Below are 15361 nucleotides of genomic sequence, written 5' to 3' on the forward strand. Positions count from 1 at the left end.
GATCGCATCGCTGGGTGTCATTCATGCTGGGTGTGGAAGGCAGTTTCAGCTGCTCTCTCTCCACGGCTGCAGAGGAGACTCTGCCCCATGGGCCCAGCAGGCTGAAATCCAGCAGCTCATGAGAGGGCTTGTGAGGCAGCTGCTACAATGGCTAACGCTCTTCTCATGGGGATTAAAGGTCCAACTTCAATTCACCTTGAAAAAAAAAAATAAATGCTGTCTCTCCCACATATGCTCAGTGGCTGAATTGAGGATCTTAAATGACACGTTTCACCTCCCTGTGACAGTCCCGGGAATCTCAAGCCCAGCCACAGGACAGGCAGATCAAGGTGTCAAGAGATCATAAAGCTGCCTGTGATGTTTAAGAGCAGGAGCTGGAGGTGCCACCTTCCCAAGGTTTACACGTGCTAGAGCAAATTATAAACAACAAGAGGAAAGAGTAGTGGTAGGGCTCGAGAAGCCTGTCGTAGCGAAATTGTCACCATGTGTCATTAAAGCCACGTGTGTGGGGAGATTGTTGGCGTCAGCAACCGCAGCCAGAGCTGCGCTTCAGGGCACCCAGCCCAGCCCAGGACTGAGGCTGGTGGGCTCAGGGGAACACAGGATTTCCAGGGGGGGTTTGACTGTTCCAAGGAACTTAGAAAAGCAGAACAGCGTGCAGTGCTGCTCAAGAAACTGGTGACTGGGCACGCAGGATTAATGGACAGAAACGAGGCCAAGGAGAAACATGGGTGGGAGCAGTCAGGAAACCTTTCCTGCATGGTCAGCTGGAGGAAGAGAAATTTAACAAGGGTACAAGGGCTGTGGAAAGGCCAGTTCTGCTGCTGGCTTGAGTGATCAGTTTGTGCCTGCCTTATCACAGAAAGGAAAATGCACAGACCTAACATTTCTTCCCTTCTTTGGACGGTAGGAATGTTTTAATTGAGAAATTTGTTTTAATTACATTAGGTGATATCACAGTCTATTTTACAAGTTCAGGGTAAGAGGATGTGTGGACCAGTTACACAGAAATCCAGTGAAAGGATAAAAACCTACAACATGAGAAAAATGAAAAGGTTAACTTAATCCCCCAAAAATGAAACGCATTGAGAGTTTGGTGTGAGTGGAAATGGGAGATTATAACAGGATCCAGAGAAGTACAAAGGATGAAACTAACATAATTTACAGTATTGGTTCTGCATGACCACCGTTTGCCCGTGTTCAGAGACAGCCTCTATTCCCCAGTGCACCGCTGAGCAGATGGTCCTGTCTCTGAGGGTTTGGTCTGGTCTTGTCAGAGAAGAAAGCAAATAACTGATGGGCAAAGGTCACAACCCACGTTGAGCTGGTCCCCAGGGTCACCACCTACAGGAGTGTCTTCCACTGGATAGTCGGGGGGTTCTGCACCAAGAACTGTATGGAGGAAAACTAAAACAGCTCCAAAAAGCCCCATCTCAAACGTAGAAAAGTCTCACTCTGGAAGTGCTTACGAGAAGATCGTCATCATAGAATTTGGTTTCTATAATAACATTACCACTGTGGAGGGAGAAGAGGAGAAAGAAGAGGTATTAGAACAATGCATGAACAGTAGAAAACAACTGCTCCCCTCACTGCTCTGCCCAGCCTGGGCTGACACCTTGCCCCTGCAACAGGAGCTGGGGTTTGGAGCTGCGTGCGGTGAGCACTGAGCTCTGTTCCGGGCCGTCAGGGCTGCAGGAGCTCTCCACTGCGTTCCTACGTGGAGCAGCTCCCCCATCCCTCCCGTGTCACCCCTTTTCTGGGCACAGTTACCACGCAGGCTGCAGAGGGCTCACAAACAGCAAACTTCTGCTCACGTCTGTTGCTAAAAATAAACTAGCAGTCCCAGAACCTTCAGGCCCCTCTCTTTTTGCAGTGAATTGTGAAAACCAATGGGAATTCTTTTTTTATTCCCCATCTCTGTCCTCTACTGCTGAGCAAGCTACTTCAAGCAACTTAGGATGTCATTTCCCTCAAGCCATGCTTAAATGCAAACACACAAGCATATTTATACAAACTGCAATGGAAATGTAGATTTGGGTGTGACAAAAGTTCTGATGATTTAAGGTGCTGACTTTGAGGTTTTGGTAGACAAAAGAACTTTGGCTCTTGAAAATCCGAAGAGCAGTTCCATCCCCACGGTGGCTCTTGATATCTGTAAATGCTGGCAAAGCTGAACCTGGCAAGAACGTAAGGTTTTTGCTGTGGCGTGGCTAATGCTTGAACTCAAATGTCAGGGAATGTTCTCAGTCTGACATTCAGTCATCCTGGGAATCCTTTGTGCAGAGTGCCTCACTTACCACCAAATACCACATCTCCATTCTCCCCTGCTATGGAAACACTGAGACAAACATGAGGTCTTTGGGAATATCAGAAAGTGAGGGGCTCTTCAAGTCTTGGCAGCTGAAAAAAGCTGATTTCTTTGGGCCACAAAAAAACTTTTGGATTTCTTTGGGCTGGTGATTCTACTGAAAAGCCTCAAGAATAACTTTAGGACACTTCCATGAATAGGAGAGATATCTGGGCTGACCATGACAAGTGGACAGACTCCAGGGAAAGAATGTGACACTGGAAAATCCTCAAGGTCATTTGAGAACTGGACTCTCTCAACTCCCAGTCCTGAAAATGCCTTGATTTCCCAAAATAGACAAAAGTAACTTGTCAGATTTCTTTATTTCTTCACTCTGATTCCCAAATCTGGCTCCTCCTGTCCTGCCTGAAAGCCACTGGCTCTGGAAGCCAAGGACATGTGTAGCACCTACATGGTCCCGAGCAGACTGTGCCAGGGAGCAGTGTTTGAACACTGATGGCTCTCTCCGAGTCCACGCTCTCTTTGAAACATGCTGTGAATAGAAATCAGTGACGGTAGTTCCCATCCTGGTGCCTCCTCTATGCGACTGGCTTTACTCCAGACAGGGAACAAGAGGGAAAATGCTGGAGAGGGTCTTCCAGAGGACACAGTGACCTTGCGGTGAGACTGCCTCTCCCTGTCTGCCTCTCGTTGGCAGGAGGATTCCCATACCCTTCTGTCTCTGCTGGCAACGTGCTCCTCGTGTGCTTGCCAGCCCCCATCTAGCACTGCAGGGAGGGTGTTTTTTTGTCAGTGATTACAGCTTCCCAGGGGCCTCCCTCAAGGAACCTTTTCCATCCCCCACCAAAGCTTGTGCCTCGCTGTCCACCCCCAGAGCAACGCCCAGCGTGCGTTATTCTGACACAAGTCCTAGGGGTCACTGACCTACTCACAAGTCAGTGTGCAAACACTGGCCAGCACTGGACATTTCTGGGGAAAGTGTGTGAATACCATTACAGGTGACTGCAAAATGACTGTTTCCTACCTGTTAAGGGTATTTTATCCCCGAATACAACTCTGTGTGACTAAACACACAGTTTATAAGCCAACGTGAGACTTTGAAAGCTTGGCAAAATGGTACAGTGATGAAACAAACACTACAACAGCTCCTATGGTGATATATTACATGAAAAACAACCACCTTGGAAAAAGTGAGTGATCAATAGCTGGATTTGAAAATGGCCCAAACATTTTTTTTTATCTCTGGATGTAAGGGGTAATTCGGCTGTAAAGCATTATAAAATCCTTTCACAGTTCATCTTTCAAAAAAATTAAGCAACTAATAAAGGATCAGTTCCACTTTCTCCAAACTTGTACTGCTCTATTAATGCAAATTGGACCTATGGGAAAAAAGGTAATGAGGTTGGCTTAGCCCTTTTCATCTCTCAACAACTAACAGTAGTGAGGGTGATTCAGAGTTGGTAGCAGCTCCCTCTCTTCATTCCCACTGTGGTCCCCAAGGAAATGCCACACTGCTTTTATTTTTGCCTGCTCTCAGAGTCTGTAAGCCCAAGGCACTCACGTTAAAACGTTAGCTGGCATCATCTGTGATTCAGGTGCTGCCTCTATCAAGGACTGCCAAGTGTTTGTGGAGTTAGGAATCACAAAACCGAATTCAAAGAACCATTCTGCAAAGTAAAAAGAAGATCCAGAGGCATTTGAAAGAAGATAAAATCCACAAATGGTCCTTTTGCTTTTCACCTGACAGACTGGGGAACTCCCTAAACTGTCCTGCTGTGCTGCCAACATTTTACATTTAAATTACTTGTATGTCTTAAACTGCACTGAACCCTGCCCTCCTCTTAAAGCAGATACTCCCTTTTCTAAAATAGCTGATGGTAATGATAAAGCCACACCACTTCCTTAGCATTCAGTGGAAATTTCATCACACCTAATTGGAAACAGGGAAACCACACTCCCCCTCTGCAGGCTGGATCGAGTTGAGATTAAGTGTAGAACTGGTTGCCCAAAAGACAAGGAGCTCACTGTTTTATCTCCCCCTCCTCTGCCCCAGATTAAGAGTAATACTGCAGTGAGGGAGGTCAGATGTGCAGCTATGGAGTCACAGGGACAACACTCGGTGGCACTGCTGTAACCAAAGTAAACCTTTAGTCCAGCCTCCAGTCTGGTGGTGGCCAGCACTAGGTGCTTCTGAGGAAGATCCATGAATCCCCATAATGGGTGACTCTAAAATAACCTGTTTCCTTGCCTCAGGCAGCCTGCGGTGGATTTATGCCCTGAAGCATGATTACCCAGATTTTTTGCTTACATAACGAACTGTTAATACACTTATGAAATGCTATCCCTAATACTGTGGCCCATTAGTCCTGACAAGATGAGCGCTCCAGTGCTACTCTGAAAAATTAAAATCACCACGTTCAACCCATTTTAGTTTCTCTAATCCCCGCTGCGCTGGGGTCACTCCCTGCGCTGCCGCAGGACTGCACATAGAGCAGATGCATACCTTCTAGACACTGCCCTTTGAAATAAACTTTCTGTTCCAGTCGGAATTTTTCCATTTGTTCTGCTGAGGAAAAGTTTAACTCCCGAGACACTGCTTTGCATTTCAGGATTTTTTTGGGAACTCGAGCTGTGAAACAGATAAGAAGCATTATTTGGACACAGTAAAACAAACCCAGATGCTTCAGATGCTATTATAATACTCCGATTAATGATTAGTGCTAGTACAAGATCATAGTAGCAGGAGAAATACAAACACAGAGGACTTTGTTTTTACATTTGCAAGAGTGAAATCCAAGATTAACGTACCTTGCCCCAAGCCAAGAAAGAAACTTGTGACAGAACCAGGGATATAACACTGATCTCTCAGACTCCTGGTTCTTAGCTGTTTATTACTAAAACCCACAATTCTTCAAGTTGACATATGAGATCTAACTTTATTTTTTACTTTAGGAAGTGTGCTGATGATCACAAGCAGTTGAAGGGCTGCTTAGTACACCAAGCGTGTTAGCCCTTCTCACTTCTCCTCTCCTTTCAGGCTGTGTGCATCCCCAGCAAACCACAAACGGCTGTTTCTCAGCCCAGCAGCACTGTTTCAACCATCTCACATAGCTCTGGGAAGTCATTCTGTAAAAGTATACAAAATGTCTGTTCCCCAAATGTTGGGACCCACAGGCAGTACCAAACTAGAGAGTTTAAGAGAGAGAGTAATTTGACAATCCAGGGTTTCTGGGCTCTTGCAAGGGATGAAACACTAACAGCAAGTGGCAAACTGTACCTGGTAGATATTTCATAAAGCTTTTTTTTAGAGGTGGAGGAGTAAAAGAAGGGACAGTTTGGGAGCACTTATTAACATGCTGAAAGGTCCTAATCAGGAGAATACGGGGGGGAGTCAATATACTAAAACTCTCCCAAGCCCGTTGTACTTCAGTGGTGTGATTATACATAATCCTTCCTGCGTAATACAAAATATTTTATGTAAATTTATTAGAAATAAAAGAGGGGAGGGAATACAGCTGGCATGTGCTTTATGAGCCAAACTGTTCCTAAATGGAAAGCGTATCAAAACATCCATGAGCAGGCTGCTGTTTAATAAAAGGAAGTCTACAAAACCCCAGGCAAATCCATCTAATGAAGTTTAATGGAGTAGGACCTTGATAAGAAACCAATCTAGAGAGCTGGAGGGTTAGGGAATGTAAGCTACCATCCTATCCCATGGCGAAGTACACAGCCCACGGTTTGCTTAAAAGAAGTAAAAGAGAAAATGAAAAGTGTAAAGGAAGAGTTTTAAATGTAAAAGCTCTAATTATTTTTAGTCTTTTTTTTTTTTTTTTCAGCATAGAAATCTGCATGGCACCATCCTTTACTGCCCTCACAAGTACAGACTACAGCTTGTTGTGAATAAACATCCCTTTGCAGTTAAGTGCAAAATGACTTGTTAAAACTATTCTGCAATTTAGTAATTACATTTCTTTCATCCCCAAGACAGATGGCTGAGAATGTTTGCTTTAATATTGTAAAACTATAAAATAAAAGGTTACTTTTCATAAAAGTAAGACTGTGTAGTCTTTAAACATCTGATCTAAGAGATTTTAATTGATATTTATACCATCAAGCAGAAATTTTAAAGTTACTTATTTTAAACTAATTTTTCTTTTATACCTCTTTTTTTCCATTAAAAATATAGAAGAGAAAGAAGATAGATTCTCATCAGTTAGGTCCATTTTAAAACATGCTGAAATGCAGGTAAGCATAGACTTTATCCTAAATTTACTACTGTTTTTTGTTAACTTGAGGATATACTATACCTGCACATTTATTTAAGCACTTACATAGCTAACATAGATTTAGTCAGATACTTAATTCTGATTAGAAAGTGATGAATGACACATTCTAATTTACTAAGCAAGGAATTTTGGGTCCAACTGCGTTTAGTTAGAAACTGAAATTCAATTAAAATATCCATATCATGTTTTCACATAGTTTAATAAAACAACCTTAAATATTTGGGACATGTAAGAAAGCAAGCTATCTTAGCCAAACTTACATTTGAAACTACATCTTTTATTCGATAATGAAAGGATTATTTTTATTTCCTGAATGAAAGCTGGCTGGGGTGACTGTGAACAACACTGGGGATTCTACAAGTACTAGACCTCAGCAGCTTACTCCAAGATTTGCTTGTATATCAGAAGAAACCAAACTTTTTTCATATCCCATTTACCTCCCAGTTTTGAATGCACTGTCACTAAATTGAGCTGACTGGGTACACGAAAAAGCTCCTGCTCTCAAAAGCTGGTTTAAATGGTTAATTCCAGTTTCAGCTGCTAAGGCAGTGATTTTCCCTACTTTCAGCGGTTTAATGTTAAGACTTCAGCAGCAATCCAATTTAATCTGAGTGGTAATAGTAAGTTTAGGTAGTAATACAGTATCATGATTTGAAACTTATGAGTTCATTTTTTAAAGAAACCTGTACTTAAATCAAATAGTAGTCCTGTTTAAAAAGCAAATAGAAGTCCTGTTTAAAAGAAATATATTTTACTCTACTATATATTTGATTCTTTGTTTGCTATGTCTAGACTGTGATTTGCCCTGAATGGCCACAGAATACACACACACACAAAAGTACTATATAATGACTTTGAGACACACGTGGCCTTAATTTTAAAACAATTACTCTAACTCCGTTTCTGTTGCAGGACTGTACCAGAATTGCATTTCCCCACACCTTCTTTTAATTCATAGTCAGATTATCCTCCTTTGTTGGACACCTCTCCCGTTTCTTAGACTATTTATTGAGAATAATCTATCCATCTCAGCCTTCTCTTCTTGCTAAGCCATACAAGAATGGCTTTTTGCCTCTCTTCTCCTAAGGAGGACCATCATCCCATCCATAATCTTTTCAGTGGCTTCTCCTAATAGCTCTTCTCTGCACCTGTTCCAGTTTGCAGTCATCCATCTTCTAGATGGATGACTGAACTGCACACCAGATAAGGTCTTAACAATTCTTTGTACAATGGGCATTAATCTCATGCCAGAGTATGCTTTAATTAATTCCCCAAGCTCCTCTGATGGAGGTGAGGGTCCCTGTTTTATATGTGAGGAAAACCTGACACACAGCGAGGTGATATGATCTGCCAAAGTGAGAAAGATGGCAGGAGGGAAATGGGGCAACACAACAAACCCTCCTGAGACACAGCTCCAGCTGTCCTCTCTGCCCCAGAGCACACCTTTCTGCAGTTTGCACTGAACCATGGCAGTGCAACAGTCTGCTGAGACAGAGTGAAGAGGATTCAAAGACTAGCCATGCCTCCAAGGAGAAGATTTTGCAGCACAAAATCTGGGAAGACTGGGAATATTTCTGGCTAATTTTCTTCTGCTTTCTAAAGCCTGATTCCTCATTTCTCCTAGATTTCCTGTCACACAGTTATTTTAAGAAGGCAAAGAATCACTAACCAGCAGTTTAAGAAATTTAGTATTAAGCTCATTAATTACCATATTTCTTTTGAAGGTTGTATTTCAATTGCTTTCCTACAGTTGAATATGAAGATGCTGGAATGTTTTTCCTTTAATACAGGTATTTTGTATGATAGGCATGAGAAAATATCTGTTAAGGCCGATCGGCAGAATTGTTTGCTGTCAGACTGGTATGAAAATGGTAGTACAGGTTAGCAAGGCTGAAGGAGACAAAGCTTGGAAAATGCTCTTAGTAGTCACTAAGTCATAGCTTTGCTTTCCTCTAGCTCTGACCTGCATCCTCTATTCCTGGCATCAAGCCCCTCTTAAGCTGAGACAACCTACTACTGGTTCTATTAATGAACTCTTGTCATAAAGCAGATGAATGGTGACCGGAGGGGGGGGGGGACACCAAATGAGAAGGCAACTCATTTCTCTTGTGCCTTAAGCTGGCTTTGAAACCAGGTATATTGCTGGAAGGCTACTGGACTCACGGTGTTTTGCCGCAGATCTTCTGTACATAATCTTGACAGAGAAGGATCTTTGTACACTGGTTGCCTCCTTCAGACACAACAGATTCTCCATTTTTTGGGAGATGTAAGTCCTAGTATTGACAGGCAGAATTCAGTCCTTGATGCTTAACCAAAAATACATCAATGTCACCAGCATAATTAAATGATTGAGTTCACTCCACTTACTGGAGATCTGCTATGGTACTCACATAATAGAAAAGCCTTCAGAATTAATTCAGTGAGGTCAGACTCTTCACAGACCTGAAGCAAAGCTCTTGGGAAGGAACGTTACCTGTCACAGTGCTTTGTCACAAATAGAGAAGAGTAAGGGACAGTGAAGACCTCTGCTACTCAGAAGTGGAAGGGCAACAGGCCTTCCTAGCAATGGTAGAGGGATCGGAAAGCAGAATAAGTGTGTCATGTATGCCATTTTAAAGCAGAGGTCAAATTTAGTACAGGAGAATATTAGGACAGTTGTGGCCAGGCAAAGTAGTAACTGTGTATGCTTCTTCCCCACTGGTTCTCCATCTGACCTCTACCTTGAGTAAACCCTGTTATTATACTGAGAAAAGTCAATATACTTTTATGCTTTTAATTTTGGAACCAATAATCAACCTAGCAAAGGTCAACCACTCTTATCCAAGCTGAGCTTCCTGTTTAGCATCATTTAACTTGTCCCCTTTGCCAGCCACTGATCCACTCCCACCCTTCTCCATGTGTCCCCAGGTTATTGTGGTGGAAGCCTCTGAAGGTGTGAAGTCACAGCCAGAACGTCTGTTCTCCAAAGCAGGAGTATGCTCGCAACTCTGGTGACTCAGACATGCAGCACCAGCCAGCCCCAAAATGCACAATAAGGCCACACAGTACCTTCATGCTCCACTCCAGGTACAGACAAATCTTCTGTTCCTTGCCAGAGGATTTTCCCTGTTTCTGCATCCCGGAGGTTCATCCAGTTTCTGATTGGGAAGCAGTTAAGGAAAACAAGCTATGTACATCCCTAAATACTGTCCCTAGTATTCTTTGCTTAGCCCTGAAACAGGCTGCTCCAGGTGAGTTTCAATCATGTTTTCTGATTCTCAGGAGGCCGAGGAAAAGAGACACTTTTTCCCAGAAAATAAATGAACAAACCAACCCTTGACCAAAACAAATGCAGCAAGAGTTGTATAGTCACAGATTTAGTTTTCACTTTAGACTGAAGCTTGTTAACCTCATTTATCATTTTCCATTGCTTCTAAAGGATAAAGGCAATGTCACTGTGCTGCAGAGAAGCAAAAACATTGCTAACAATAACAGATAATTCTACACAAACAATTGCTGTTCTCCAGCATTTGAAAAACGCTAGAAAAAGAAGTGCTTCCTATATAATATTTGAAAAAGAGTAACACCCGATTGAGCTTGTTTTCCTAGTTTACAAAATATTAATATCAAGGGTTGTTCTATTGCTGTTGACCTGGTAACTGCCACTCATGGGAATTCTTCGGCTGCTGAGCACTAAGCAAAGAGAGATCCTATCTTTTCACTCTCAGCAAGCGAGGCTGTGCCAGCTTTGGAAAAGCCCAGATCAGCGATTAGTCAAAGTTATAGGCAAATATGAAATACTCATATTTTCAAAGGGACAATTAATCATGATCATAAGCACACCTTTGAAAAATCTCTCCCATAACAGAACTCAGATGCTGACACATCAGAGCAAGGAGCCTGCACACCTGCCCAATGCCATTTGGAACAGGGATACAGCCATCAGTAAGCCCGAGGCCCCGCAGCAGCCTCCTGCTCCACAGCTCATCAGGGTGGCTCTGAGGAGCCACCAGCATAAATGCAAGGAGCCCGAATAGAGCAGGATGTGTGAGATAAGGCTGTGCAAACCAATGCTTTTCCAGGTGTTTACTTCTGCTGATTTATGGCAGCATGCCCTTCGTACTCAATACTTCCTAGACAAGAGACTGGAAACTATCCGGGAGAAAGCGAGACCAACTGCTCAAGGAACTGACTGGGGAGGTAGAAAAGTAGAAGAGGGACAATATGGACCTTGACGTAGGTATAAATAGGAGCTGTCAAGAGATATGCATATTGAACTCATCCTCTAACATACACAGTTTCCAGGCAGACTCACACAAACTTGTCACATTGATAACATTTTTCCAGAGCTCCAGGGAAGAAACAGATGCTTTCGCAAATTTTGCATTACAGGGTAACATTTGTTTTAAAATTACGTGTGTGGAGGAGGGAAGGAAAGATGGCTGCTTCAGCGCAGATGTGAGGAACCTTTCCCTTCCAGAAGGCTGGCCAGGCTTTCCATGTCCCACTGAAAGGGCAAGAGAGAAGAGAAGAGAAGAGAAAGGTGAGAATGTGGGCACAGGTCTGTTTATAGAGGCATGGCCTTACAGCTTCCAAATCTTAGCAACAACTTGAAGCACAGGAAGAGAGAGCTTAGGGCATCCTGCTCATGTCTTTCTAGACTTGTTCTAAAACATGTAATATCTACCCCATGTTCTGAGATTAAGGCAAAAGTGAAAGGGGGAAAAGATGGAAAACATCATCCTCAGAGGGCCCCATATGCCACCTCCATATCCTGGCAGAAAGCTGGAAAGTGGAGACACCTCCCCAGCTAGCAAACCAAGGGAGATGGGGGCTGTAGACAGGCAAGTCAGAGAGAGAAAGTGAGCAGCAGCATGGCAAGAACCTGCAGTGGGGCTGGGCACTTCATGTGGTGCTGGCTGGAAAACTCAAAGTCCCCAGCCAACACAATCCACAGGATGGAACCGCCCCAACAATAATTTAAAACATCAAAAAATTCCACCATTTTTTGATACATCTTCCCACAGACAAACACATAAACTAGCCAGGGTGAAGCTATTTGCATAGAAAGCAGTGTGCAATCTATCAAATGCCATGTATGAGGGAAAAACAGCAAATGAGACAATCTGAGCATCTCACTGACAAATTAATTTATCTTCACAACATCCTGCGATGCAAACAGTGTTGACTATTAGCTGTACAGTAATTCAGTAGATTGGGCACTTGATTATCAAAAACCTGTATTACCTTTAAAAAATTATCCCCTTCAGAAGTATTTACTTGCTATTTGTTCACTATCAATATCAGTGGGAGTTATGAGCTCACAGGTCTGGCCACAGGCTGTGTAGTGCTAAACTGAGCAGTAGACAAGTTCCTCTGAACTGGAAATGAAACACTAACCAGAACAGCAAACCCAACACTGCACAGGAACTGATCCAGCCTCCCCAGTGCTATACCAGTACTCTAACTAATGGACTGTCTTCTTTTCTATGCCTTGATTTACTTTACCTTCCTGCCTCTCTTCCCGTATCAATTTTTGGAGTACTCTGAAATCACATTTACCATTTTCAAAAGTATTACATTAGAATTGCTCTTCAAAGAGTATATGCAGCCTCACAGCTTAATTATCATCCTTACCTGAAATACACATTTATAGAGTGATAGTGACCTCCTATTTCTGGTGAGAGAAAACACTACTGTACTGACCTCTGTCACTTCTCCTTAGAAGGATTTATCTCTCAACTCACTCCAAGAGAGATGATACAGGTTACATTGCCATGCTGAACAATGCTAGGTATGTCAACACCCAGGGTATTGAGACTTCTATAAAGTGCTATCAGACTTTATTCTGTACTGATGTTCCACTGTAAGAGTAAATCCATTCAGGACAGCCTGCTCCATGCTTTGTATTCTGTCAAATTAAAAATGACGAATAAATAAAAAGCTCAAGACTATATTCCTGCTGATGAGAGCATGCAGGTCAGAAATGCATGCCACAGTTCCTAGAAAGTATCTTGTATTTAAACAATCTGGACATTGCTAACCCATGTAAATTCCATAACAAATGAATAAAGGTTTAGTGTCAGTGTAGCCAAAGGCTTTCTGGCCTAGACAGATGCATTTGCAGGTTCTGGACATGTTTTTTCAGCTTCTGCAAATAAAAAAATAAAATCAACCTGCTATATGCTATACAGAGTTAAAATATGTGGATCCAGACAAATTTAAGGGATCAGAATACTCTAGCCAGTTCACAAGTTTTTTCCCAGTAATGAAGCATTATTAAAAGGGAAGAACAAATCATCAAATCTTAAAAGTTACATACAAACAATCCTCTTATATTTGAAAAAACTCTTTGCATTCAAGAGATTCGTTCTTTAAAAAAAATAGGTGTTTAAAAAGAAACAGGCAGCTGAAAAAATTTCCTAAATAAAAATAGAGATAATTTATAAAACTTAACTGTAATGGAATTTAAAAAAAGGCAAAGCCCATCAGAAGTGATTTTTTGGCAACAAAATACCTGACAAAGCAGCAGCTGTACTGCTTACCTAGTTAGCAGCTTATCACACTATTTCTGTCACCTAGGATAGAAAGGCTGGTACTAGGACATACCCCAGAGTGAAGAAAATGGAGATCTTGAACCAAAACCTACACACAGTTTTCTTCTAATGTGTTTAATTGGTTTAAGATTCTTCCATCCCAGCATGAGAGATATTGTTACTAAAAATAAAAAGTGCTCCATCTTCCAAGCATCAGTGGAGACCTGCAGGCAGGATGAAGAGGGTATTTTAAATATTATTCAAAAGGAGAAAGTAAATTAATACAGGTTTAACACAATTACTCTTTTTGAAGTGGCTCATGTCAAGCCACATGGCAGGGGTAGCTAAGGAGTGCAAGTAGAGAGCCAGGCATTTACAGCTTTGTGAAGTTAGCATATACAAAAAAAAAGGAAGAACAATAGCATATTCCTAATTCAGCTTCTCATTCTAAAAATCACAAGAACACTATTATGCCATTAAATTTTCATTTTCCTGGATTTTGGGGTTTTTTATAGGAAACAATGTCTGATTTAAGACTCAACAGATCAAATGCTCTTCAGCGCTGAAGGCAAGGAAGGATTAGGTAGAACAGCAGAAGGAAGGGTGTACTGTTGATCTATTTATATTCTACCACCTATTGGGTCAGCAAAGTCTTACATAAAAGCTTTGTAGTAGTTGGAATTTGACTTGCTTTATATACATGACATGAATTAGCTTCCTCACAGACCTGCTTTGCTTAGCCTGATGAAAGGAAATGGTTTGTGCATTTCTAAATCCAAGTTTTGTTGTCTTGAATACCTCTGATCTCAGAACAGAAATTCTTTCTCTTTTGTATCTGCCATAGAGATCACCTCATTCAAACAAATTAAAATATACACACTTATCTTTAAGTGCTTTAGCATTGCAAAAGATTCCCTTGTATTACCATGCTGGTAATTAAGAATAACCTTGAAGGAAGAAAATGAGTACAAACAAAGTGAATCATTAAAGTAGTATGGAGTTAAAGAATTTCTTCCCCAATCTCCCTGACTATTATTTGTATGTTGTAATGTTTAGCACTTCCTGAATATCTCAAAGTCTGCAACAAACAGTAGGTGTCATTTCTTCCATTAAAATGGTCCATGTTTCATTTTATTCCTTGCTGTGTACATCATTCTAAAACCTTAGGAATGGCTGCACTCTTTCATAATAAAAGCAAGCCTAATGTTCATAACCACTCTTGGAAGGGAAGGTCTTTCATCATCTTTGCCAGCTTTTTGGGTTTTGTACATGAAATGCAACATTAAGAACAGCTCACTACATGCCAGGTACAAACAGGATCTCAACAATTACATGCTAGTAAGAATTGTCATATGGGACAAATGACAGAGAGAAGGTGGAGAAGGTGGAGCTGAAAGCTCTTAACAATTCAGACTTACATCTCTGTTGCAGACCCAGAAAAGCTTCTGGACTGCCCAAAGGTCACTCCTGATTTTACACTGTCTGTTGTGAAAAGCAGACACAACCAGGCACTCATGACATGTGCGAGCATGTTACTTTAAAGTCTGTTACAGGTAAGTAAAGATCATCCTTTAAGGATTATACTTTTATCAGACATATTTTCCCAGAAGAACATTTGCATCTCAGTTGTTTCAACTCAGTCTGAGGAGTAAGGACCAAAATAAGTTATGCAAAATAACTATCAAACTACAGGATTACGAAGTAGACCACCCAAACAGCCTAATGCCTCTATTCCATTCATGCCATTCGTCCTCTAATCTTTCTAATCTCACTTTTTATTACAAGTCCCAAATCCCTCTTCCACAGAACTTTTAATTGTGTGCTTAAATTTAAGCATATGCACAGACATTCTGCTGAATCAGGTCCTTGAGTTCACTCTGTTCACACTGAAGAGAAATGCTGTTGTCTTTGGTGTTTAATAAAACACAAGTAAACATATTGGCTGTGTGTTAAGAGAAAATGAGTCTTTCCTCCTAGCCTAAGGCTGAAATTCAGTGCAAAATCATATCTGAAGGAACTGAAGGAGCGCCCATCTATTCTGTCTGGTAACAGAAGTACCAAAACAAACACACAAACTGGAAGCTATTCCTCAAACATTACTGGAGCCTTGGGCACAGCAGTGACAACTTCTACTGCTTTCAGACGGCAGCACGCTCTTAGGTTCCAGATTAGTCAGAAAGCATGCTATGACAGCTCTTACAGGAGCAGGTATTTTGTAGAACTCTGCTATAATAAACCAACTTTCCTGGAGT

General features: G+C 41.7%; 1 protein-coding gene across 5 annotated transcripts in view; it reads right to left on the reverse strand.

Annotated features, from left to right (window-relative positions):
• Nucleotides 1-895: 895 nt before the first annotated feature.
• PDE6D (phosphodiesterase 6D) overlaps nucleotides 896-15361 on the reverse strand; it is a 40402-nt gene continuing 25936 nt past the window's right edge. For 2 of the 5 annotated variants that reach the window (XM_074912126.1, XM_074912129.1), the window contains exons 2-5: nucleotides 9643-9731; nucleotides 4812-4937; nucleotides 3870-3975; nucleotides 896-1515 (exon numbers count right to left, since the gene is read on the reverse strand). In XM_074912126.1, the coding sequence (XP_074768227.1) occupies nucleotides 1434-1515; nucleotides 3870-3975; nucleotides 4812-4937; nucleotides 9643-9731 (403 nt within the window). In that variant the 3' untranslated portion in view covers nucleotides 896-1433. Of the gene's footprint in view, nucleotides 1516-3869; nucleotides 3976-4811; nucleotides 4938-8757; nucleotides 9293-9642; nucleotides 9761-10988; nucleotides 11081-13182; nucleotides 13328-15361 lie in introns of those variants that run through there. The other 3 variants (XM_074912124.1, XM_074912125.1, XM_074912127.1) reach the window with 3 other exon arrangements.

Source organism: Athene noctua, chromosome 8 (assembly GCF_965140245.1).
Source record: "Athene noctua chromosome 8, bAthNoc1.hap1.1, whole genome shotgun sequence".
In the NCBI taxonomy this organism is placed as follows: domain Eukaryota; kingdom Metazoa; phylum Chordata; class Aves; order Strigiformes; family Strigidae; genus Athene; species Athene noctua.